The following is a 24,233-nucleotide window of genomic DNA, read 5'->3' on the forward strand; positions in this document are numbered from 1 at the left end:
AGGGAATCTTGTCATTTCGGATATGTTGTGGTGTGAATATAAACTGAAATATGTAAAACCAAATAAACATTATGTAAAAAAGAAAGAACAAGTTGCAATGAGAAATGAGATGTAAGTGCGTCAGTCAACAATGTTCCCCGCTCCCCCAAACTCCCTCTCTGACCACATCCTTATTTCGTGCTCCTCCTAACAAACTCACCTTTCCGGAGGGGGCTCATCAGTTCGCCAGCCCGAATGGAGAGTCCAGCATCCCCAAAAACGCTGAGGGTGTTTTCCCCACTGCCGGCCGTGCAGCCCAGATCGTAGCTTCCCATGGCCTGGAAGACCTGTTTTCCAGAAAGAAAGGATTACAGAGATGGGTCAGTGAAACAGTGCACATGATCCAAGCGTGCAAGGAATCAGTCCTTCAGTGCGGCAGCAGCACTGACACTGGGCAGGTGCGTTTGTTGCCCTGGTCTCCCTGCCTGCTCAAAACTTTTTTTGTCTAAGCAAGCCTAACCTAACACTGTAAATTTGGTGTGTATTTTAATGTGTGATTGTATTTTATAGTGTGCCTAATTTTATTTTGAAAACTTGTCTCTGACATCCTTTAACATAACACCCTTTAATGTACATTTTGCATTTCACAGGCTTTGGTGAGGTACACTGGTACCTTGGGTTAAGAACTCAATTCGTTCTGGAGGTCCGTTCTTAACCTGAAACTGTTCTTAACCTGAGGTACCACTTTAGCTAATGGGAGCTCCCGCTGCCACCACGCCGCCACCGCGCGGTTTCTGTTCTCATCCTGAAGCAAAGTTCTTAACCTGAGGTACTATTTCTGGGTTAGCGGAGTCTGTAACCTAGAATCATAGAATCATAGAATCATAGAGTTGGAAGAGACCACAAGGGCCATCGAGTCCAACCCCCTGCCAAGCAGGAAACACCATCAGAGCACTCCTGACATATGGTTGTCAAGCCTCTGCTTAAAGACCTCCAAAGAAGGAGACTCCACCACACTCCTTGGCAGCAAATTCCACTGTCGAACAGCTCTTACTGTCAGGAAGTTCTTCCTAATGTTTAGGTGGAATCTTCTTTCTTGTAGTTTGGATCCATTGCTCCGTGTCCGCTTCTCTGGAGCAGCAGAAAACAACCTTTCTCCCTCCTCTATGTGACATCCTTTTATATATTTGAACATGGCTATCATATCACCCCTTAACCTCCTCTTCTCCAGGCTAAACATGCCCAGCTCCCTTAGCCGTTCCTCATAAGGCATCGTTTCCAGGCCTTTGATCATTTTGGTTGCCCTCCTCTGGACACGTTCCAGTTTGTCAATGTCCTTCTTGAACTGTGGTGCCCAGAACTGGACACAGTACTCCAGGTGAGGTCTGACCAGAGCAGAATACAGTGGCACTATTACTTCCCTTGATCTAGATGCTATACTCCTATTGATGCAGCCCAGAATTGCATTGGCTTTTTTAGCTGCCGCGTCACACTGTTGGCTCATGTCAAGTTTGTGGTCAACCAAGACTCCTAGATCCTTTTCACATGTAGTGCTCTCAAGCCAGGTGTCACCCATCTTGTATTTGTGCCTCTCATTTTTTTTGCCCAAGTGCAATACTTTACATTTCTCCCTGTTAAAATTCATCTTGTTTGTTTTGGCCCAGTTCTCCAATCTGTCAAGGTCGTTTTGAAGTGTGTTCCTGTCCTCTGGGGTGTTAGCCACCCCTCCCAGTTTGGTGTCATCTGCAAATTTGATCAGGATGCCCTTGAGTCCATCATCCAAGTCGTTGATAAAGATGTTGAATAAGACCGGGCCCAAGACAGAACCCTGTGGCACCCCACTAGTCACTCTTCTCCAGGATGAAGAGGAACCATTGATGAGCACCCTTTGGGTTCGGTCAGTCAGCCAGTTACAAATCCACTGAGTGGTAGCATAGTCAAGACCGCATTTTACCAGCTTCTTTACAAGAATATCATGGGGCACCTTGTCAAATGCCTTGCTGAAATCAAGGTAGGCTACATCCACTGCGTTCCCTTCATCTACCAGGCTTGTAATTCTGTCAAAAAACGAGATCAGGTTAGTCTGACATGACTTATTTTTCAGAAATCCATGCTGACTATTGGTGATCACAGCATTCCTTTCCAGATGCTCACAGACTGTTTGCTTAATGATCTGCTCCAGAATCTTCCCTGGTATTGATGTCAGACTGACTGGGCGGTAATTATTTGGGTCCTCTCTTTTCCCCTTTTTGAAAATAGGGACAACATTTGCCCTCCTCCAGTCTGCCGGGACTTCACCTGTTCTCCAGGAATTCTCAAAGATGACTGCCAGTGGTTCTGAAATCACATCTGCCAGTTCTTTTAATACTCTTGGATGCAGTTCATCTGGCCCTGGAGACTTGAATACATCTAGACTAGCCAAGTATTCTTGTACTATCTCCTTAGTTATTCTGGGCTGTGTTTCCTCTGCTGAATCATTTGCTCCAAATTCTTCAGGTCGGGCATTGTTTTCTTTATCGGAGAAGACTGAGGCAAAGAAGGCATTGAGGAGTTCAGCCCTTTCTGTGTCCCCTGTTTGCATTTCACCATCTTCTCCTCTGAGTGACCCCACTGTTTCTTTGTTCTTCCTTTTGCTACGAACATACCCATAAAAGCCTTTTTTGTTGCTTTTAACCTCTCTAGCAAGCCTGAGTTCATTCTGTGCTTTAGCTTTTCTGACTTTGTGTCTACACGTGTTGGCTATTTGTTTGAATTCCTCTTTGGTGGTTTCCCCCCTTTTCCATTTTTTGTACACATCCTTTTTTAATCTTAACTCAGTTAAAAGTTCTTTAGATAGCCACCCTGGCTTCTTTAGGCACCTTCCATGTTTCCGTCTCATTGGTATTGCCTGAAGTTGTGCTTTTACTATCTCCCTCTTAACAAACTCCCAGCCATCATGAACTCCCTTTCCTTTTAGTATTACTGTCCATGGGATCTCACCAAGCACTTCCCTAAGTTTTATGAAGTCGGCTTTCTTAAAGTCGAGAAATTGAGTCCTAGTATGCTTGGCTGCTCCTTTCCGCTGTATAGTAAACTTCAGAAGAGCATGATCACTCGCGCCTAATGATCCTTCCACTTCTACCCCACTAACCAGGTCATCAACATTGGTTAGGACCAGATCTAAAATGGCTGTTCCTCTTGTTGCTTCTCCCACTTTCTGGACAATGAAGTTGTCTGCAAGGCCAGTGAGGAATCTGTTTGACCTTATGCTCTTGGCTGAGTTTGACATCCAACAAATATCCGGGTAATTGAAGTCCCCCATTACTACTATCTCCCTTCCTTTTGCATGCTTGGCCATCTGTTCCAGGAAGGCATCATCTATGTCCTCTGTTTGGCTTGGGGATCTATAGTAAACTCCCACAATGAGGTCACTGTTATTCTTCTCTCCCTTAATTTTGACCCAAATGCTCTCACTTTGGCTGTAAATATTGATAAATAGATAAGATGACCTTGCTTGGATTACACCACTGGCCACTACAGTCATATCTCGGAAGTCAAACGGAATCTGTTCCAGAAGTCCGTTCGACTTCCAAAACGTTCGGAAAGCAAGCGCGGATTCCGATTGGCTGCAGGAAACTCCTGCAGCAAATCAGAAGCCGCGGAGGCTTCCGGGTTTGCATTGTTAGGGAGTCAAAACATTCAACTTGCAAGGCGTTCTGGATCCAAGACTGTAATCTGTTTTCAACAGTGTCTAACCAGGTGCCTCTGGTTAGGCAAGCCCACAAGCAGGCCAAAAGGAGCAAAGAAGGAACACAGAGAGGTACCTTCTATCATGTCAGACCACTGGGCTCACCTCTCTCAGGAATGTCTCTACACTGAGCCGCAGCAGCTTTCAGGAGGTTCAGACAGGTGTCTCTCCTACCTTATGGTCACCAGATTTTTTTCAATGAATCCGGGACCCTTTTTTTTCCTTTTCTTTTGAAGCTGAGTAGCAACAGGGAGTCAGTAGTGGAGATGGTGAGGCAAAAGACCCTGGGCCCAAGCACACATGCATATTGTATAAAGGTGCAAAGCCCTTCTTTTGCACCCTGTGAAACATAAATGCTCTGAGTTTTTAAAAAACTGGGCAACAGCGTGCCACCTGCCTGTGACTCCTGAGCCTCCTCCAATCTCCTTCCCCCTTCCCCCTTTGTTTTGACTGATCAGGGGAGGCTTGGGAGTCGTGGGGTTTTCCCGTTTTTTAAAAAAACTCTGCGCATTTATGTTTCACAGGGTATGAAAGATGGGCTTTGCACCTTGCCTGGCAGAGAAACCGCACGCCTTGCGCATCCCCTGGGCAACGGCTGCCTTCCTGCAACTCCCAAGCCTCTCACAATCTGTCAAAATAAAGGGAGAAGGGGGTAGGAGATCTGTACTGCTGGAGGTCCCCGATTCCTCTTTGGCAGTGGCGGCGGCAGCAGCGAGCAGCTCCTGAAGCCAGCCAGAGCCAACTGAGCTACCAGGCTGGCTCCGGGCTGCTGAGGCTGCCGCTGCCACGTTTCCCGGGGACAGATTTGCAAATCTGGGGACATTCCGGGGATGGAATTTGTCCAGGGACAGATTTGCAAATCCGGGGTGTTATGTACTGAGTTGAATGGGATCCAAAAGGCAGCAGTCTGATTGGTCCTAGAACAATAGGATTCAGAATGCAGCAGTCTGATTGGTCCTAGAACAATGCAGCACTATGATTGGTTGGCAGGAACCACCCAATCATGCCCCAGATAGAAGTGAATCCACAAACTGATTGGCTTACAGTAGAATTCCGGAATTAGCCAATCATGTGCAGCCCATTGTGTAAATAATGTATATAAAGCAGATACTTTGAGGGGACATTCATTCATTCCTCCTCACCACTATGAGCTGAATAAAGAGCATGAAATCACTTTGCGACTCTGAGTATATTTCACGGGGACTGTCCTCGGAAATCGGGGACATCTGGTAACCCTATCCTACCTGTACCCAGAGATGCCAGGAATCAAACCTGGGACCTTCTACATGCAAAGCAGATGCTCTATCGACTGAGCTATGGCTCTTCCGTGTCACAACATGAGGGTGGTAGCAGAATTTATCTATGCACAGGCAATCCTCATTTTGCACCGGGGTTATGTTTTGGACCCTCATCCGGGTTCGGAGCTATGCGCACATGTGTGATTGTGCATCATTTGGACACACCTAAACTGGTCGCTGCCTGAATGTATTTATTTAAAAGGGTTCCTAAAAGGCTTGTTTATTTATTTATCAAAACTGATACAGTGGTACCTCGGGTTAAGTACTTAATTCGTTCTGGAGGTCCATACTTAACCTGAAACTGTTCTTAACCTGAAGCACACTTCAGTGCCGCTGGAGCACAATTTCTGTTCTCATCCTGAAGCAAAGTTCTTAACCTGAAGCAATATTTCTGGGTTAGCGGAGTCTGTAACCTGAAGCGTATGTAACCCAAGATACTACTGTATAACGGCTTGATTGTAAACCAAACAAACTAACTAAAAACCCCACACATGCAACCATCATCAAAACAGTTTACAGATCATATCTTTAACTAGCATTTAAAAAACCCCCAATAAAGCAGCATTGTAAAAACTGAGGTGCTACTTAAAAAACACACACACCTGTAAAACAGTGTAATAAAAAGAGCTTGCAAACAGGAATTTGGTCATAAAAGAGACCAAACAGTGTAAGTTAATTAAATCACCTGTTTGGGCTCCACCATGATTGTCATTACTGGGTACATGGACTGACAACATGGAAGCTTGTCTGTCTAAATCAGTTTTGACATGGATGTTAGCTGTAGCTAGGATTGAAATAGCTCAGCAGTGGAAAACTTTGGAAAATCTACATTTGTCTTTGTGGAATAAGGACTTGTTGGCTTTGGCTGTTGCAGAAGAAGTTATGTACAAACTGCTTGTTTCCAGGGGTGTGGGGTGTGTGGAGGACCCAGAACATCATCTGCTGAGGTTTTATTTCCTATTCTTCGGACTTAGATGCTAAATATTCACCATCCACGCCAGCTCAGGAAATGCGGACATTGTGATTTATACTTGTGTATAAATACTTTCTTTTCTTTATTTGTTTATTGCTTGTTGGCTTTGGCATATGGAACGATGCCATACTCTGCTGCTGCACTTTTGGGTTGTTAGAAATATTGGCAATAGAGGAAGTTTTTTTTTTTAAATGAAAGTGACCAAAAGCCTAGGGTGAGCCTAGGCAAAAAGATATGCCTTTGAAAAGGCAACCCCAATGACAATAACCTGTGGGAAATTATTCCTGGGGTAGCAAAGGAGCCTAGAAACAAAGGGCTGTCTCCAACTAAGTTCTACTCAAGAGTAGACCCTCAAAATTAATGGAGATGGGTTCCACACATCCGTGAATTTCAGTGGACCTCCTCCGAGGATGACTGATTACTGATTACAACTAAAAAAATAATAATCACAAGAAAGAGACTGAGGAGAAATGTGTGTGGCTGTACCTTGTCTTGTGTGAGGCGATTCTTCCGGTTGAGGGCATAAACAGCCGAATCGGTGGCAGCCAGGGATACGTAGGCTCTCGCATCGGTGTCTATGGTGAGGCTCAGGAAGTCCTGAGGCTGCAGATCAGTACTTGATGTCCGGAGTACCAGCTGGAGATTGGAGGGACATAGACATTAGGGGCAGCCATTTTAACACCCTGCATTTTAACACCCCCAATACCCTTGTGAACATCCGCCCCGTTCAGGAAAGGTTCCAAGAAGGAGAATTTTCACCAAAAAAATTTGAGAAGCCCTCACCTTCCCCTCACAGCTGTCAACGACATCCACCCAGATAGAGTTGGCCACGACTTCGTCCCCGAGGCGATAAAAGGCCACAAATCGAAACGTGGGCATCAGGCTGGGGGTGATGGGAACGGAAACGACAGTGTAGGAGCCTTGGGCCACGCTGTTGACAGAGACAATGTCCCCCTTGTTCAACACCTGGAGGGAAAGGACCAGTTCAAAGGATAGTGCTTAAGCACAGGAATATGCAGTGGTTTTGAATGTTCATGTTTCATATATGTTGTCTTAGCACTGAGGTGGCCCTATAACATCAGTGAGGCAGCCGCCTTAGCGCTGGTGAGGTGTTTGGGGACAGAGCTGTGACGGCTACACAGTTTCCCCCATGCCCCACAGTCTAGTCTGCTTCCCTCAGGAGGGCACTGCCCTAATTTTAGGCCACGTTGTCTACAAAAGTGTGTTTCTTAGGATAAATCCACACCCAAATGCTTGATGAATTTTTGAGACAGTTTTAAATAGAACCAACGCAAGCCGACATGGGAATGCGGAGAAATGAACTTAAATCTGGAAAAACGAAAAACCAAGAGAAACCAAAAATTGATTCACCCATCTCTGCCCTTAACCCATCTTTCCTTCATCCTAGGAAGGTTAGGGACCCTCAGAACACCCCAGGAAGGATTCACCATGTAATAGAATCGGGAGAAGGCAGTCGACCCAATGCTTTTCAACCCTAATGTAAGGGTCTCTCCAGGGTTCAAGCCTTGATATTTGGGGCTTTCGATGATCAAGTAGTTTCCTCTCGGGGAGTCCATGCGTTTGGCAATCAAGGTGACTTCTGCTGGAGACTCTGTTCCGACTCTTAGCTGTGTGGATGACAAAGACACAGAGAAATACACAGTCACATATTCGCTTCTCGGACCCCGAAAAGACCACTGGAATGCTCTCTACATGGCCCTACATTTAAACACAGTTTGGAAACTTCAACGGGTACAGAAGGCATCTTTTAGAAGGCCAACAGGAGCTAGATTGCTGGACAGCCAATGTAGGGGTTGTTGGACTACAACTCCCATCACCCTTGACCACTGGGCTATGAGAGCTGGGACTGATGGGAGTTGGAGTCCCACGACATCTAGAGTGCACCACGTTGAGTACCTATCATGGGCTTCTGGTTGGGTGCAGAGGAAAAGTGGGAGGAACCAGCTGGGGAACTGCCAGGGGAAGAAGGATCAGAGGTGGCAGGACAATGATGAGTGCTCAGAGGGAGAAGACTGGGAAGAGGAGATTTCACCCCTCCCATATCCAAGAATCTGCTGATGTGCTCAGCTGATTCTCCAGAGAGGAGGGGCGGTTTTCTGCTCTCTACTTATTCCGCTCCAGCCTCACATCAAAGTGTCAGAGAGAGAGACTTAGTGTTAGAGAGAGATCGTGTGTATAGATAAGGTTGCTGCTAAAAGCAGCTGCAGACACTCAGTGCAGTTCAGCATTTTTTGTTTAGACCTCATTTAGCTCTGTATATAGTTGTGTATTATAGTTGTAGATAGAATAAAGAAGATATTCTACAGAGCTGCTCTCCGAGTCGTTTATGCTCTGCTATACTCTGCTATACTCTGCTGTGCAACGTCTGTCTTGTGGAAGTGAATCTGGTGCTCACAACTCTAAGCTGTGAGTCCACAGCACTTTGACCTGTTCCTGTGCAGAAGGTGGTCTCTGGAAGTGCTACTCAGCTCGCCTAGCCCAGTCGGGGCTGAAGTGGATGAGTCCAGTTGGTGGAACTGGCTCAAGGGCGATGCTGACAAACAGGGCTTAGTGAGCTGAGAGAGTTTGTGGCAGAGAGAAATCCAGAACAAGAGGCAAAAGCTGAAGCAGGTGATCAGGAGGAGGGAGACCAAGAGGTAGAGATGGGTCTGGCCGGTGAAGAGTCACAGGTGTCTCCCCTTCCTGCTGCGACAAGCTCCCCTCCTCCCTGGTTTGCCCGGACCAGGAAAGGGCTGAAAAGGGCAGAGGAGAAGTTAGCTTTGTGCAGGTACAGTCTCAGATTGCTTGGGAAAAGCCCTGCAGAGGAGGGGACTTAGACAGCTATGGGGAGGTGGGAACTTTCAGTCTCAGCAACTGAGGGGCCAGACCTAACAGGAATCAGCTGCAGTGCTCATTAGGCCTGACTCTCCGCCAAATCTGCAAAGATCATATTTGTGCTAATAAGGAGTTAACTCCAGCTTTGAACAGTATGATTTACTGCCGGCTGGCTGTTTGACAGAACCCTTTGGCTATATAGTTGTATGCATATCCGATTTGAAACAGTTGCACTCACTACCTATTCTTGTTTAGAAAAGTCTACCCAGATGCTTAGAAAGCTGAGGTGGTTTTAATCTGTTTTAGTATTTTAACGTTTATATGTGAGGATTTTTCCTGATTTTCCTGTTTTGTCTTTTGTAAATCACCTTGAGTGCTTTTTTTTTTTTAACCCAATCAAATGATGTATTAATTTTATGAAATAAACGAATGAAATAAATGAGTACTTTTGGCTAGCTCAAATGCATCCTTGAACTGTGAATCACCCTGAGATCTTTGGATGAAGGGCAATATACAAGTTTAATAAATAAAATAAAATAAACTGTGACAGGACCTCTTGCTTGCCTCTGGCCCCGCCCAACACTGTCATGTGACACACACACACAAACCCAGGTGGTTTGTCAAGAGAGAATGCAGCCCTCAGGTACTGAAAAAAGGTATCCTGCCTGTGCCTTAGTGGTGTGGGACACGGTTATTAGGAGACCCACATGTGCCCAGAATGCCTCAAAGCTAAGACTGGCCTTGGAGACTCTGCTGCTTGATTTGCCCCTCTGAGAAAAAGATATAGATTTGGCCAGCAACAGGGACAGAGTCTTTTCGGACAGCATCTTTGGAACACCTTGCCTCAAGAATTTCATTTGATCCCACCTTTGGTGGTCTGTCTACTCCTCCTCCTTCAGAGGAAACTGAAGGTTGAAATGAACTTCCTCTTGTTTAGGGCAGGTCCAGTTTGTAGTTCCACTACCCTCAGAAATTCAAATGGCCCCCTAAGTTGTGGAACTCTCTTTCCGCAGAGCACCTGGCAATTTCGCTGCAAAATTTGCATTGCATGTGGAGGATGAGCCTCTCTCTTTATCTCGGCATTTGATGCCTGAGGTATACACACCCTATTCACGCCACGGACATTTGTTTTGGACTGTTTTTAATGTTGCATTTTTAATTGCTGCGACTTGCCCTGCGTGTGAAGGGAGGATATTAATCAAAACAACAACAACATACCAGGATAGTGATTGAGGTGGCACCAGCGGGAACGTTGAATCTGTGCATCACAATTCCACGATCGTTGCTTTCTATTTGGGCATCAGCGGGCAACGAGCCTCCCGCTATCTGGGTTGAGATGTGGACTGGGAGGCGGGGGGCAGGTGCGCCATCTGGTAGTGAAACAGTAGCCTGGAACGAAACATAAAAAGTTTATGATGACATCCACACATAGCTGTCAACCGTCCCTTATTTGGCGGGAAAGTCCCTTATCCCAGCGCCGTGTCCCACTGCTGTCTCTTATTGATGATGTCCCTTAAATTTCCCGGGTTTCAAAGGAAGCAGCTCCTCTCCCTCCCTGCCAGCCAGCCAGGGAGGAGGGAGGCTCCAACTGTGTTGCTTGGCTGCGTTGCTCACCCAATAAGGAGTCTAAGAACGACTGGGGGTGGAGCTTGCATGCCTTGTGCTGATCAAATCGGCCGCGTTGCCTGGGGACTCGCCTTTGCTCAGTGCTTCCCAGCGGAGAGGTGACGGTGGTTTTCCTTGCTGCATCCCCTTTGCCAGGTTGCTGCACTGTGGGAACCACCGCTTGAGGCTTCGTTTGGCTGCTGGTTGACTAAAATCCCTTATTTTGGCTGCTGATCCCTTATTTTCGAGGCTGCTGGTCCCTTATTTTCAAATCTGTAAGTTGACAGCTATGCACCCACAACCTTTGCTTGCATTGCTTGCAAATCCCGCCTACCCAGCCCCTCCATATCCTCAAAGCTCATTCCAGCCCACACAACCCTTAGCGGCTCCTTCCAGCCCCCCACAGCTCCTCTGTGGCCCTGCTTTTTTCAAACTTCTGCTGTTGTTTAAAACCACCATTTTAAAACCTGCCTTCTCCTTTGCTCCCCTCCCTGCCCCAACAACATGTAAATCCAGTTGTGCGACATGATCTTCTTTTGTTTTCCTCTTCCCTCCCCAATCGCTTTTTTTTGCGTGTGCTGTGTCTTCTGGATTGCAAGCCTGAGGGGCAAAGGACCGCCCTATTACAGTGGTACCTCGGGTTACATACGCTTCAGGTTACATACGCTTCAGGTTACAGACTCCACTAACCCAGAAATAGTACCTCGGGTTAAGAACTTTGCTTCAGGATGAGAACAGAAATTGTGCTCCGACAATGCAGCGGCAGCAGGAGGCCCCATTAGCTAAAGTGGTGCTTCAGGTTGAGAACAGTTTCAGGTTAAGAACGGACCTCCGGAACAAATTAAGTACATAACCCGAGGTACCACTGTACTAACTTTTATCAGCCTCTTTGGGAGCCTTAAAATGAATAAAATCTTGGAACAAACCAACAAAACGGGAAATATGTGAACAGCAGGAGACGCAATATACACACCAGCACTTCAAAGGGAGCCCCGGGCACAAAATGGTGCTTGGTTTTGGATAGGTCGACCGAATATGGAGATTCCACAAATTTCACTGAGGCCAGCTCCTGCTCCTCCAGCTCACCACCTATGAGAATGAAGGGAAAAGACAGTGAATTAAAGGAAACCAGTGTGGCCTTCGCTCTCTGAGGGCCCTTCCAGATCGGTGTTTTATTATGGGTTTATATTCTACAATGTGTTTCTGGCACAGTCATGGTGCAATCATGGTGGACTGATCCTACTTTGTTAGTTGTTCTGCAATGCTCATTATTATTATTATTATTATTATTATTATTATTATTATTACAGTTGTACCTTGGAAGTCGAATGGAATCCGTTCCAGAAGTCCGTTCGAGTTCCAAAACATTCAGAAACCAAAGCGTGGCTTCTGATTGGCTGCAGGAAGCTCCTGCAGCCAATCGGAAGCCGCAGAAGCCCTGTCAGACATTCGGTTTCCAAAAATAGTTCACAAACCAGAACAGTCACTTTCAGGTTTGCGGCATTTGGAAGCCAAAACATTTGAGAACCAGGCTGTTTGAAAACCAAGGTACGACTGTATTATTATTATTATTATTATTATTATTATTATTATTATTATTCTGCCTTTTCCCCAGACCAGGACTCCAGACAGCTCACGCTAATTGAAACAACACAGCTAAAATACAAAATGCTAAGAACATATAAAAGATAATTGCTAAAAAGTAAATAAAATCTAATAGAATTAAAACAATATTTTTTAATGTTAATGCTCAGCAGAGTGTGGGGAAAGAATGTGGGTAAATGATTATTGAATTTTACTGTATTTTGTTTGTTTGTATTAAATGAAACACCAATAAAAAGCATTTAAAAACAACAACATTTTTAAAAATAAAAATCTATTAAAATATAGATAACAAAAACACCACAACACTATTAAAAGACCTTCCCTTGAAAAAAACCAGCCAGTTCCCAAAGGCCTGTTGGGATAAGAAGGTTTTCATCTGCTGGCTGAAGACAGCAAGGAAGGAGCCAGCCTGGCTTCTTCGGGGAGGGAGTTCCAAAGTATGGGAGCAGCCACCACTGAGAAGGCCGTGTCATGCGTCCCCACCAAGAAGGCCTCTGAGGGTGGTGGGACAGAGAGAAGGGCCTCCCCCAAAGATCTCAAAACCCGGGGCACCTTGTATGAGGTGATATGAAACTACAGCTCCCAGTATTATTTGGTGAGGGAAAGCCATGTCTAAAGTGGTTCAGACACGTCCCATTCGCAAACTTACTTGCTTTCTCTATCACAGTGGCTGCGATGTAGAGCGTCGTCCCGGCTAGACTCCTCAGGGGACGTCCCAGTTTCTCAGAGAGGAGGCTGGGTTTTAGGATGAGTGAGCCATGACCATCCGTTACCTGAATACGGAGGGAATTAGGTCAGAGGAGATGGTAGCAGAGTGGGATATAAAATTAGTTGTACCGTACTGATATTCAAGCAGGACACATTCAGAGACCTGTGTGGTATAGCGGTTAGGGTGCTGGCTCAGGACTTGAGAGACCTGGGTTCAAATTCCTGCTCAGTCATAAAGTTCAGGGGTCAGTCTTTGGGTCAGTCACCATCGCCCAGCCTCACGTACCTCAGACGGTCATTGTGAGGATGGGAGGAAAGAACCATGCATGCCACAAATATAAATGATTATATCATTATATATAAATATGCATTATAAATATATATAATTATATATAAATATGATATATATAAATATGATACAATATTTCTATATAAATTATATACACACACACATACATACAGTATATATATATATATATACACTGTATGTATGTGTGTGTGTATATATATATAATTTATATAGAAATATTGTTTTATATATAAAGCAAAACAATCCACAATTCCCCTAGGGCCTAGGCCTTAACATAACGAGATACTAGGATTTCATAGCTGAGTTTGAATTGAGGAGGGTAGCAGAGACCCTATTTTTGTGGGTCAGATGGAGGGCCTTAAGTCATTAGGGTATTGGAAGAGGCAAACAGTAATAATAATAATAATAATAATAATAATAATAATAATAATAATATTAACCCCAACCATCTAGCTGGGTTTCCACAGCCACTCTAGACGGCTCCCAACAGAATATTAAAAACACGATAAAACATCAAACATTGAAAACTTCTCTAAACAGGGCTGCCTTCAGATGTCTTCTAAAAGTCAAATAGTTGTTTATTTCCTTGACATCTGTTGGGAGGGTGTTCCACAGGGCGGGCGCCACCACCGAGAAGGCCCTCTGCCTGGTTATTACTTTATTTTAGGCCTGCTTTGCTATATTACAGCAGCTGTGAGGAGTTTGTTTTTTGGCCCACTGGGCCAGATCGTTATCTCATGGCTCATCATCATCTATTTATTTTCATCTTGCTTTTTTTACCTGATAGAGACCACCTACCTATCAATCACCGGACATCATAATAACGCCAGGTGAATGACAGGTTGGGTGGTCCTGCCCATCTGCCAAAACTGGCCCTAATAAAGGAAATAGTGCATTTAAGCATGTGCAGAAAACCTTGCCTCGCTACGGAATCCATTCCACACACGCTGACAATGCGTTGACATCTGGGAGCAGGGTTAAAAGTCTCCAGGTATCCCACCAGCGTTCCTGATTTTAGGAGCTAAGCGTCAGATGGATCACTAATTACAAGGGGAAACTAGGAGGGCTCGGCTCCATAGATAAATTATTATTATTATCTCTGGAAAGCCAGCAGGGAGGCCTGTGAGCTGAAGAAGGGCAGGGACGTTTCTTACCGTGACTTGTTGCTCCAGTCCCGGGACATACATTTTGCCCCCGTCTCCATCTGTCACTCCGAAACGCACGTAGGCCGTGGCAGTCACTCCCTTCCCGTAAAAAAATCTGTTGGGAGAAGAAACCGGGGATAATTCAAAGGCGAGGAGTTGGGGTGAGCAAGCAGGGTACATTGCCACTGCCTGCATTTAATAGTCACAATGAACCAGGGTGGACCTAGCTTCTCCTTTCCTCTCCTGTGTGGCTAAGAGGCAGAATTGCAAACGTAAGGAGATTCTTTTGGATCAGGCCAGTGACCCATCTAGTCCAGCGTCCTGTTCTCACAGCGGCCAGCAACCAGGACTCAAAAGCTTCCCTGTCTCCAGCTATGGTGGCAGAATGTAGGCATCTTGCCGAGTAGCCATTGGTAGCCCCTTTTTTCTGGTTTCTACTTTTGGCTAATCGCAGCTTCCTGCGTTGTCCAAACCAGAAACTGTGGCTAACTAAAGTGAATTTCAACGTGTCTCAGATCAAGGTTTGAAGGTAGCTTGGTAGAAATTAACTATAGTTAGTGATTTTGTGATTTATATTTTGGTTTTATTCTGTGAACCGTCCCCAAGACCTGCGGGTATAGAGTGGCATATAAATTAAATTAACAACATCACAACAATAATAATAAATTTTATTTATACCCCGCCCTCCCCAGCCAAGACCAGGCTCTGGGCGGCCACCTCCAAGTATAAAAACAATTGATTAAAATACAACTTAAAAACAAGATTAAAACACAACATTAAAATGCAGCCTCATTTCAGTAGAAACTCAAATCAAAAACTTTTGGGGGATGAAAGCGTCAAATCTTCACCAAGGCCAACTATCCAGACTGGTCCTATGTGGGCCAGAAAAAAGCCAGGGACAAATATAGAAATAACCAGTTAGTTTTAACCGTAGTTTGTTGTACTTGACGACACAACAAACTATGGTTAACCAAAGGCAAAACAAAAAACTTCCAGACCCTGCCCTCCACCCAGTCAAGTCGCTACACTAATGTGGCTACATTTCTTCACATCATGCTAAACAGTGGTTTAGCGTGACACTGGAAAACTATTTTACTGTAAAATAGTAAATGGGTCTTTAAACCAGAAATGCAAAATTCCTTTGTGCGTATGTGTGTGTGTGTAAAGATGGACTGTCTGCCCTCTGGTCAAACAGGGGTCTTGTTTGAGGCCTAAAGCAACAACCACACTACACGTTCTTAAACGGTGCAGGTTTTTTGCAATATAATATAGAATATATCCTAGTGTGACCTCTGCTGAACCAAACCAAAGGCCCACTTAGTAGGGGTGTGAACAAACCACATTTGGTTGGGACCTCAATTTGGGTAACATTGAGAAAGGTGTCCCTGAGTAATAAACTTTCCAAATATCAGACAAATCGGTCCAGGGGCTTTTGTGCTAGGCACCTTTAAAGTTTATGTTTAAATGGTGAAGGGTGGCTTATATAATGTTTCAAATTAGTTAATTACAGTATATCAGAAACGTCCCAACCCGTAAGAGGAACTTACTTAGCCTGAAGGTCAATACTCAAGTCGGAGTTCTGCTGGGGTGAGGTCAGGATATATTTCCGTTCCGGGACGATCGTCACCTCAAAATGAGGCAGCACTGAGGAGAGAAAGACAGGCTGAAATTCGGCAGGCGGTGCGCTAATCAGCCTTATTGTGCAAATGGCCTGTGCCATGTAAGATCTTCTGGGAAAGCTCTGGCCTACGGAGCTTTCATCTAATGAAGTTGGGAGCAGGGCCTTGTCTGCGATGGCCCCCCAATTTTATGGAATGGGACTCACTGCCCAGGCAGGCAGCCTTTTGAAAGAGGGTTTTTGGGTTGCCTTCTGCTCCACAGAGAGGTTTCATAGCTCGGTCGGTAGAGCATGAGACTCTTCATCTCAGGGTTGCGGGTTTGAGCCACACGGTGGGTGAAAGATTCCTGCACTGCAGAGGGTTGGACTAGATGACCCTCAGGGTCCCTTCCAACTTTACAACTCTATGATTCTATATGTGCTGGCTGTGGCTGATGGGAGCGGCTCTGCAGAATTTCTCCAAGTACAGTGGTACCTCGGTTTAAGTACTTAATTCGTTCTGGAGGTCTGTTCTTAACCTGACACTGTTCTTAACCTGAAGCACCACTTTAGCTAATGGGGCCTCCTGCTGCTGCCGCGCCGCCGGAGCACGATTTCTGTTCTCATCCTGAAGCAAAGTTCTTAACCTGAAGCACTATTTCTGGGTTAGCGGAGTCTGTAACCTGAAGCGTATGTAAGCTGAAGCATATGTAACCCGAGGTACCACTGTACCTACTCAGAGATGCTTGGGACTGATTCTGGGAGCTCCCTAGGGTCCTGTATTCTCTCACCTGCCCTTCTTGTGCAGGCGGGTTACATTTTGCAATATTTGGATGCCCTGTGCACAGTGTTGGAGTGAGGCCTTTGCTAGTCTTAGAGATCCTGGGAAGTGCCTCATCTTAGCCCCCTCAGCTGCCAAGTTTGTGAAGCTGCATTGTTCCGTCCCATTCCCCTCAGCCCGCCAGCAGCACTCAGGTTTCTGTTACTTGAGATATGGTACCAAAACACCTGGCAGCCTAATAATTGGTTGGCGCTGTGGGTTAAACCACAGAGCCTAGGACTTGCCGATCAGAAGGTCGGCGGTTCAAATCCCCACGACAGGGTGAGCTCCCGTTGCTCGGTCCCTGCTCCTGCCAATCTAGCAGTTTGAAAGCACCTCAAAGTGCAAGTAGATAAATAGGTACCACTCTGGCGGGAAGGTAAATGGGGTTTCCGTGCACTGCTCTGGTTTGCCAGAAGCGGCTTAGTCATGCTGGCCACATGACCCGGAAGCTGTACGCCGGCTCCCTCGGCCAGTAAAGCGAGATGAGCGCCACAACCCCAGAGTCGGTCATGACTGGACCTAATGTTCAGGGGTCCCTTTACCTTTTAAGAATGTACCACTTCCTCACAAAAAGGGAGGGTGGGAGAATCATATTATCAGGTTGTTTCAATAACGGCACCTGTTGGGCTGCTGCCTGTCACACACAGCTCTCAGAAAGCCTTCTGCCTTAGCAGCAGCCCAAAGAACATACCGTATTTTTTCACCTCGAACTCAGTGGTCATGTTGTAACCCGGAGTGGTGGTGAAATGGGCCGTGATTCGCCAAATGCCAGGCCTAGGAGGAGGGGAAGGCAGAAAGAAGAGGAAGAAAACTCGAGCCAGGCCATAGTAATGCAAAGAACGAGGGAACTAGTTTAGCATATTGAACAGCAGTCCCCCCCCTTGCAAAAAGCTGAGTGGCAATGTATATCTAGACAGCAATAAATTTCCAAAAGCAGTTTGTAACGCTTCATAGGGGTCTATCACTCAAATGAGAAAAGCAGGGGTTTTTTTGTTTTTGTTTTAAATCCTCCCAGATGAGCACAAGCCCTAAACCAGACCTTTGCACCCTGGCCTAAAAAAACAGTTGCCAACTTCTCTGCCACTCCATGCTCCTGTGCCTTTAAAGGCTAGGTGTCCCAAGTGGCCTGATTCAGCATGAGGCAGCAAGCAACGTTTGTCTGCCATGAAACGGTTGCATGCAGAAATCCAACAGGTAAAGCTTTCGTCATCATTGTTTCCTCATGAAGCCCGGGCTAAAATCCTGCCCAGCACACCGCTGCTAAAGTACAGTATTTATTTCCTCTAGAATAAAAAAGGTTACTTCCTTATTTCAAGGTATTCCACCCTGTGGAACGCCCTCCCACCAGATGTCAAAGAGAACAACAACTACCAGACATCTGAAGGCAGCCCTGTTTAGGGAAGCTTTTCATGTTTGATGCTTTACTGTATTTTAATATTTTGTTGGAAGCCGCCCAGAGTGGCTGGGGAAGCCCAGCCAGATGGGTGGGGTATAAATAATAAATTATTATATTATAGGTGCTTGGGTCATTAGGAAGAGCTGCTGCTTTGGGGCAGTATTTGGCTACTGGAATCCCAACAGGGCAAGCGTAAGGAGACAAGGCCAACACCTTCACTGCTCACATACCCTCCAACATTGCTCCGATGAAAATAGGGACGTCTCATTCCATAATGATAATTTTACTACTTATATCCCCACACATCTTACTGGGTTGCCCCAGTAAAAAAACACAATAAAACATTAAACTTTTTTTTTTTAACTTCCCTATACAAGATTGCCTTCAGGAGTCAAATAACTCCATACCCTCAACCTTTCCCCAGTGAAAATAGGGACATCCTACCATACCCTCTAGGGATGCGGGTGGCACTGTGGGTAAAACCACAGAGCCTAGGACTTGCCGATCAGAAGGTCGGCGGTTCGAATCCCCGTGATGGGGTGAGCTCCTGTTGCTCGGTCCCTGCTCCTACCAACCTAGCAGTTCGAAAGCACCTCAAAGTGCAAGTAGATAAATAGGTACCGCTCCGGCGGGAAGGTAAATGCCGTTTCCGTGCACTGCTCTGGTTGGCCAGAAGCAGCTTAGTCATGCTGGCCACATGAACCGGAAGCTGTATGCCGGCTCCCTCGGCCAATAAAGCGAGATGAGCGTCGCAACCCCAGAGTCAGCCACAACTGGACCTAATGGTCAGGGGTCCCTTTACCTTTACCTTACCATACCCTCTAACACTTTTCTGGCGAAAATAGGGACCTCCTAAAGGAAAGTGTGACATTCCGGGATCAAATCAGAAACCTGGGCAGCTTCTCTAAATCAGGGATGTCCCTGGAAAATAGGGGCACTTTTAGGATCTCCACCTTTGAATTTCTGCCACCTGTCGGATTTGCCTGGACCTGATTGACACACCACTGGTTAAACTCACTCAGCGATATCGGGGATTGACAGATGATCATTTATCACAAACTGGACCGGCATACGCTCGACTTTCCGGACCTGTATACCTCGCGGGTTCTGATGGAGACAGAGAGACAGGAAGACACCCACGTTTTGACAACAGGTAATCATGGCTACATCTGCAATTTACATATAAAGCAGTTCAGGGGTGCTAACTTGAATACAGTGGTACCTCTGGATGCAAACGAGATCCGTTCTGGAGCCCCGTTGACATCCTGAAGCGAACGCAAGCCACGTCTGCGCATGCGCGGGTCGCAATTCCCCGCTTGCGCATGACATCATTTTGAGCGTCTGCGCAAGCGGCGAAACCCGGAAGTAATGTGCTCCATTACTTCTGGGCCGCCGCGGAGCGCAACCCGAAAATGCTTAAGCTGAAGCTATTTCAACCCGAGGTATGATTGTAATATATTTGGGGGGGGAGCCCCGCCCCAAATAATCGATCACATGATGCTGCACGCACCCACCCACCCTTTGAATGGCAATGCCAATTAACTTGGGACGGCAGGCCCCTCAAATATTTTAGTGGGAGGGGCTGAACTGTATTGGCTTACCCCAAAGAATTCTGGGAAGTATAGTATGCCATGATATTTTTCTCAAAAAAGAGGTCCCAGGACACCTCCCTCATCTCTTAGGATGGCAATGGTTCCCACCTGAGAGGGGCCGGGACTGAGTTCCAGCAAATTCCGGCTGCAAAAAAAGCCCTGGTAGTATGTTATGGGTGCCGAGGCCGTCTGTTCCCCTCACAGCACTACAGTTCCCAGAGTTCCCTGGTAGTAGGGACTGAGATAAATTCGTGGAGGATAATTCATCCTGGCTACCGATCAAGATGGTGATGTTTCACCTCCACAGTCAAAAGCAGGATACTTCTGAATAACAGGGGCTGGAAGCCACAAGAAGGGACAGTGCTTGTGCTGTACTAATGTCCCACTCGTGAGTTTGCCGCAGGTATCTGGTCTGCTGTTGCGAGAACAGGGTGCCGTGCTATGGATTGTTTGATAAGGAGTGTCAATTTTGACCTCCCACGCCTTTGCATTTTGGAACAGCGCTCTCAGTTACCTGCACAGTGACAACCACGGATTCGGAAGTTGGCCTCAGTTTGTGATCCAGGACAAAAACTCGGAAATTCACTGGAAACAGAAGAACCAAAAATGGAGTATGAGGAAGAAGTAGGAATAATAATAATAATAATAATAATAATAATAATAATAATAATAATACCACCCAGTGATCTTTTACTAGAAAAAGAGGTTCTGGAACTCATCATGAACGCCTCCCTTGTTCTCTTATAATGGCAATGGTGCCCGCCTGAGAGGTGGCGAAATCTGGCTGAAATAAAGCCCTGTTTGTATCCCACCCATCTGGCTGGGGGTGGATCTACACTCATGGTTTATAACGTTAAGGAAGGGTTTTCATAACGTCAATGGACACATTACGTCCTACTTTTAACGTTCACAATGCGTCATTAAAATGTGACACCAGAGACCACTGCATAGCAACCAGGAATTGGCAGTGAGAAAATAGCGTTTTTACAGCGAAAACAAGGTAAGAAACACTTTTAATTTACAAGTTTGCCCTGTGATGTTTTAGAACGATATATCTAATATCATTCTAATAACGTTAAATAGGTCAGTGTAGATCCAGCCTGGGCTGCCCCAGCCACTCTGGGTGGCTTCCAACACATATAAAAGCATAATAAAATATCAAACATTAAATACTTCCCTATACAGCAACACAAAAGGGGGAAGAAATCTCTTTGTGGCTATAAGGATGGCATTGCACATTAAACTGCTTAATCCTACTCTAAAGTGTAGTTGCTTTTGTATCCCAGTTACATTGATAACTTAAGCCGCTGCCTTTGCAGAGTATTATGTACTGGCTTTGGCCTTGGCAGTTACTTGGCAGCCACATTCCCTGTGTGTGTGTTTGTGTGTTTGTGTGCAGGTGTGGGACTCCACAGGGCTTTGCTTACAAAAGCTGAGAAGCAATTGAGCAGGGTTGGGTGTGCAACGCGCGGTGCGGAGCAAACTGGACTTTGCTATTTCACCTTTGGACCCACGTAAATAGACATTGCCGTGTACGCGAAAAGGACAACATTGAGTCAGGCTATGGGTTTTGGCAAAGGATTCTGTGAGATGGGTCTTTGTTCCCCAACCCACATGCTGCGATAGAAGCGGTTCTCTCACAGTGCTATTTTTTTTGTTGTTTACTCATTTAGTCGTGTCCGACTCTTCATGACCCCATGGATCAGAGCACGCCAGGCACTCCTGTCTTCAGTGCTATTTTGGATAAGGCAATAAGGAATCACAAAACTGTAGAAAGGGGATGTCTGGTGGGGAGGGGTTGGGGCCCGAAGGCTGACTGGCAATTCAAAACATCTTGAGGGCACCAGGTTGGGGGAAACTGCTGCTCTAAGTACAGAACAGCAGCATAGGCAGTGGGATCCTCGGATGAGCCCCAAATGTACGCAGCACACTTGGCTGCTGTTCCAAGGCTTCACGCCAGGCTATGAATTTAAAGGAATCTCCCTCAACCATAAGAATCCTGGAACCAGAGCCGTCTTTCCCATAGGGCTTAGTGGTTCATTGCGCCAGGGCGCTGGCTTCTCAGGAGCGGCCTAGCGAGTGGAGGAGCTGTGCGGCTTTGCCCCTTTCCCTGCATGCCCGCCAGCTGTGCCACGCCAACTCCCGAGGCTGGAGAGCATGTCCGCCATCACGTTTTCCTGCTTGATCGCTGCCACCACCAAGGGGATCAGGGCGTGGGGAAGGCAGAGGACATTTTCCACCTCCCTTGTTTTGGAGTTGCCTAGGGGGGCGCTGGAGGGATCTTTGCACCACAGCGCTGGAAAGGCTTAAGACGGCCCTGCCTGGAACCCATAAGAACCCCTAGAATTCCCAGCACCCTTAGCAAACTACGGTTCCCAGGATTTTTGAGGTGGGTGGGGGGCAATGTGTTTTAAATATTTGGCGTGTATGCAGCCTCGGGCACTCAAAGCACACTCTTAATTGGGCAGCTCAGTTGGCTAGAGCGTGATGCTGATAACGCCAAGGTTGCAGGTTCGATCTCCATATGGGACAGTTGCATATTCCTGCGTTGTACGGGGTGGACTGGATCATCCTCAGGGTCACTTCCAACTCTATGATCTATGAGCTTTCCCTCAAAGAATTGTGGACGCTCTTGTCTTATCCCTCACTGAGTTACAATTCCCAGCCACCAGTAACAGACGACAGTGCCTGGAATGAACTTTGAGGGAAAAGATGGGCTTTATAGAGGCTGGGGAAACCCAGCCAGATGGGTGGGGTATAAATAATATACCCCGACTGTTGTTGTTGTTGTGATTACGATTATTATTGATATAGCGTGTGCACAGGCTGAGCTTTTCTTTTGGGTGCCTCGTGGGTCTTTTAAGGCTGCATGCCTGCAAATGGAAAACGTTGGCCAAGCAAGGCCAAAATGCTCAAGGCGTTGGACTCACCCTTTTGCCGAGGGGTGTAGATTGGCTTGTCGGTCTGCAGAAGCAGGTACCCTTTCCGGGCCGTCCACCGCAGGTTGAGACTTTGAACCCCGTTCGGGAGCTGCGGGCTGCGGGCCACAAGCTGGATGTAGCCTTCCCGCCGAAGGCGAGTCAAGCCACATTGCCTAAAAAGTTCGGGGGTCACCTGAGAAAACGAGAAAGGGGTGAGACAGTGGGGAGAAGGCCCCGGGAGAGGCAAAAGGTCTTGTTTGTGCAAAACACTCTTCCTCTTGTTGGGTCTGGCTCCCCCTAGTGTTGGCATCCTTGCCTTCCGCCCAATCAGTTTCAATGGGCTCCAGGTAGCTCTAGGAGTTGCCAGTGTTGACGATTGCTTAGAACCAGGAATTATCTCCCGAGGGCAGCAGCATCTCCTACCTTCAAGGTCACTTTCTGTATTTCAGGCCCGACCATGAAGCGCACTTCGTGGGAACATAGTATCCTGGTATACTCATTCTGGAAATAAACGGTGCCTGACAGCCCGCCTGGAGGGGCGTCTTCTACCTGAAGGGCGATCGGCACCTCCACTCCCACCGTCACCACGCTGGGCGCTACCATCAGCAACCTGCAAAGTGGGCAGAGATATAATAACAGAGTTGGCCCCACTATTTCCTTCCTTTAAGCCATTCTTCATGCGGCTCTGAAAATGCCAAACACTTTTGCAAGCTGCGACAGGCGAGAAAAGGCTCTGAGGGGAGGGAGGAACAAACCAGATCATATACAGGTGCATACTTTTGGCATGTATTATTATTTTCTTTTTCAATATTATTAAAAAAAACCACAAAATATTTAACAGGATTTAACAGTAAAAACCTCTAAGCAGCTTGGCCATTGTGAGAACAGGATGCTGGACCAGGTGGCTAATTGGCCTGATCCAGCAAATTATTCATATGCTCATTTATATATTATCTGGAATAGACTGTGAATGTGAATGACAGCCTGGGCAGGCAAGCACATGAGTGGCAGAGGGAAGCAAGTTCTATTTGTCTGTCTGTGTGTGTGTGTGTGTGTGTGTGTGTGAGAGAGAGAGAGAGAGAGAGAGAGAGAGAGAGAGAGAGAGAGAAAGGAAGGAGAAAGGGTATGTATGCTAAGACTGCCATATGTCCTCATTTTCCAGGACAAGTCCTGGAATTCGCCTCCGAAAACGGAGTCTTGGATTATTTTTCGGAAATCGGGCAAATGTCCTGGAAAACCAGCAACGGAGGTTAAATCGTGCCAAAAATGCCTTTCAGAAGCTTCAAAACTCAAAAATTATTGTACCATCAACTAAAAAAAAAAGCTACGCAACTTTGGTTCCCCTTTTTTAAAAAAAACAACCAAAAGGACCTCAACAACTTCGGGCAAAAAAATAACTAAACAACTCTGTCCTGATTTTCACTTTTTGAGATACAACAACCCTAATGTATGCATGTGTGTCTGGGAGGGAGGGATGCATGTTCTTTCTCTGTGTGTTTATGGAAAACGTAATGCTGGTGGTCAACAAAAGAGGTTTAAAGACTGTCTCAAGGCAAATCTAAAAATGTAGTATAAACACCGAAATCTGGGAAACATTGGCCTGTGAGTGCTCCAACTGGAAAACAGCTTTTACCAAAGGTGTCATGGGCTTTGAAGATGAACTCAGGATGCAAGGGAGAAACGTGCTAAGAGGAAGGAATGCTTGGCAAACCCTCACCG

General features: G+C 46.3%; 1 protein-coding gene across 1 annotated transcript in view; it reads right to left on the reverse strand.

Annotated features, from left to right (window-relative positions):
* LOC128408973 (complement C4-like) overlaps positions 1-24,233 on the reverse strand; it is a 63,209-nt gene that overhangs the window by 36,066 nt on the left and 2,910 nt on the right. The window contains exons 2-15 of the mRNA XM_053379069.1: positions 22,938-23,124; positions 22,524-22,707; positions 20,108-20,178; positions 19,020-19,108; positions 17,297-17,379; positions 15,733-15,829; positions 14,195-14,300; positions 12,672-12,795; positions 11,391-11,506; positions 10,031-10,201; positions 7,426-7,605; positions 6,761-6,943; positions 6,464-6,613; positions 200-326 (exon numbers count right to left, since the gene is read on the reverse strand). Of these exons, the coding sequence (XP_053235044.1) occupies positions 200-326; positions 6,464-6,613; positions 6,761-6,943; positions 7,426-7,605; positions 10,031-10,201; positions 11,391-11,506; positions 12,672-12,795; positions 14,195-14,300; positions 15,733-15,829; positions 17,297-17,379; positions 19,020-19,108; positions 20,108-20,178; positions 22,524-22,707; positions 22,938-23,124 (1,868 nt within the window). The remainder of the gene's footprint in view (positions 1-199; positions 327-6,463; positions 6,614-6,760; positions 6,944-7,425; positions 7,606-10,030; positions 10,202-11,390; positions 11,507-12,671; positions 12,796-14,194; positions 14,301-15,732; positions 15,830-17,296; positions 17,380-19,019; positions 19,109-20,107; positions 20,179-22,523; positions 22,708-22,937; positions 23,125-24,233) is intronic.

Source organism: Podarcis raffonei, chromosome 2 (genome assembly GCF_027172205.1).
Source record: "Podarcis raffonei isolate rPodRaf1 chromosome 2, rPodRaf1.pri, whole genome shotgun sequence".
Taxonomy (NCBI): domain Eukaryota; kingdom Metazoa; phylum Chordata; class Lepidosauria; order Squamata; family Lacertidae; genus Podarcis; species Podarcis raffonei.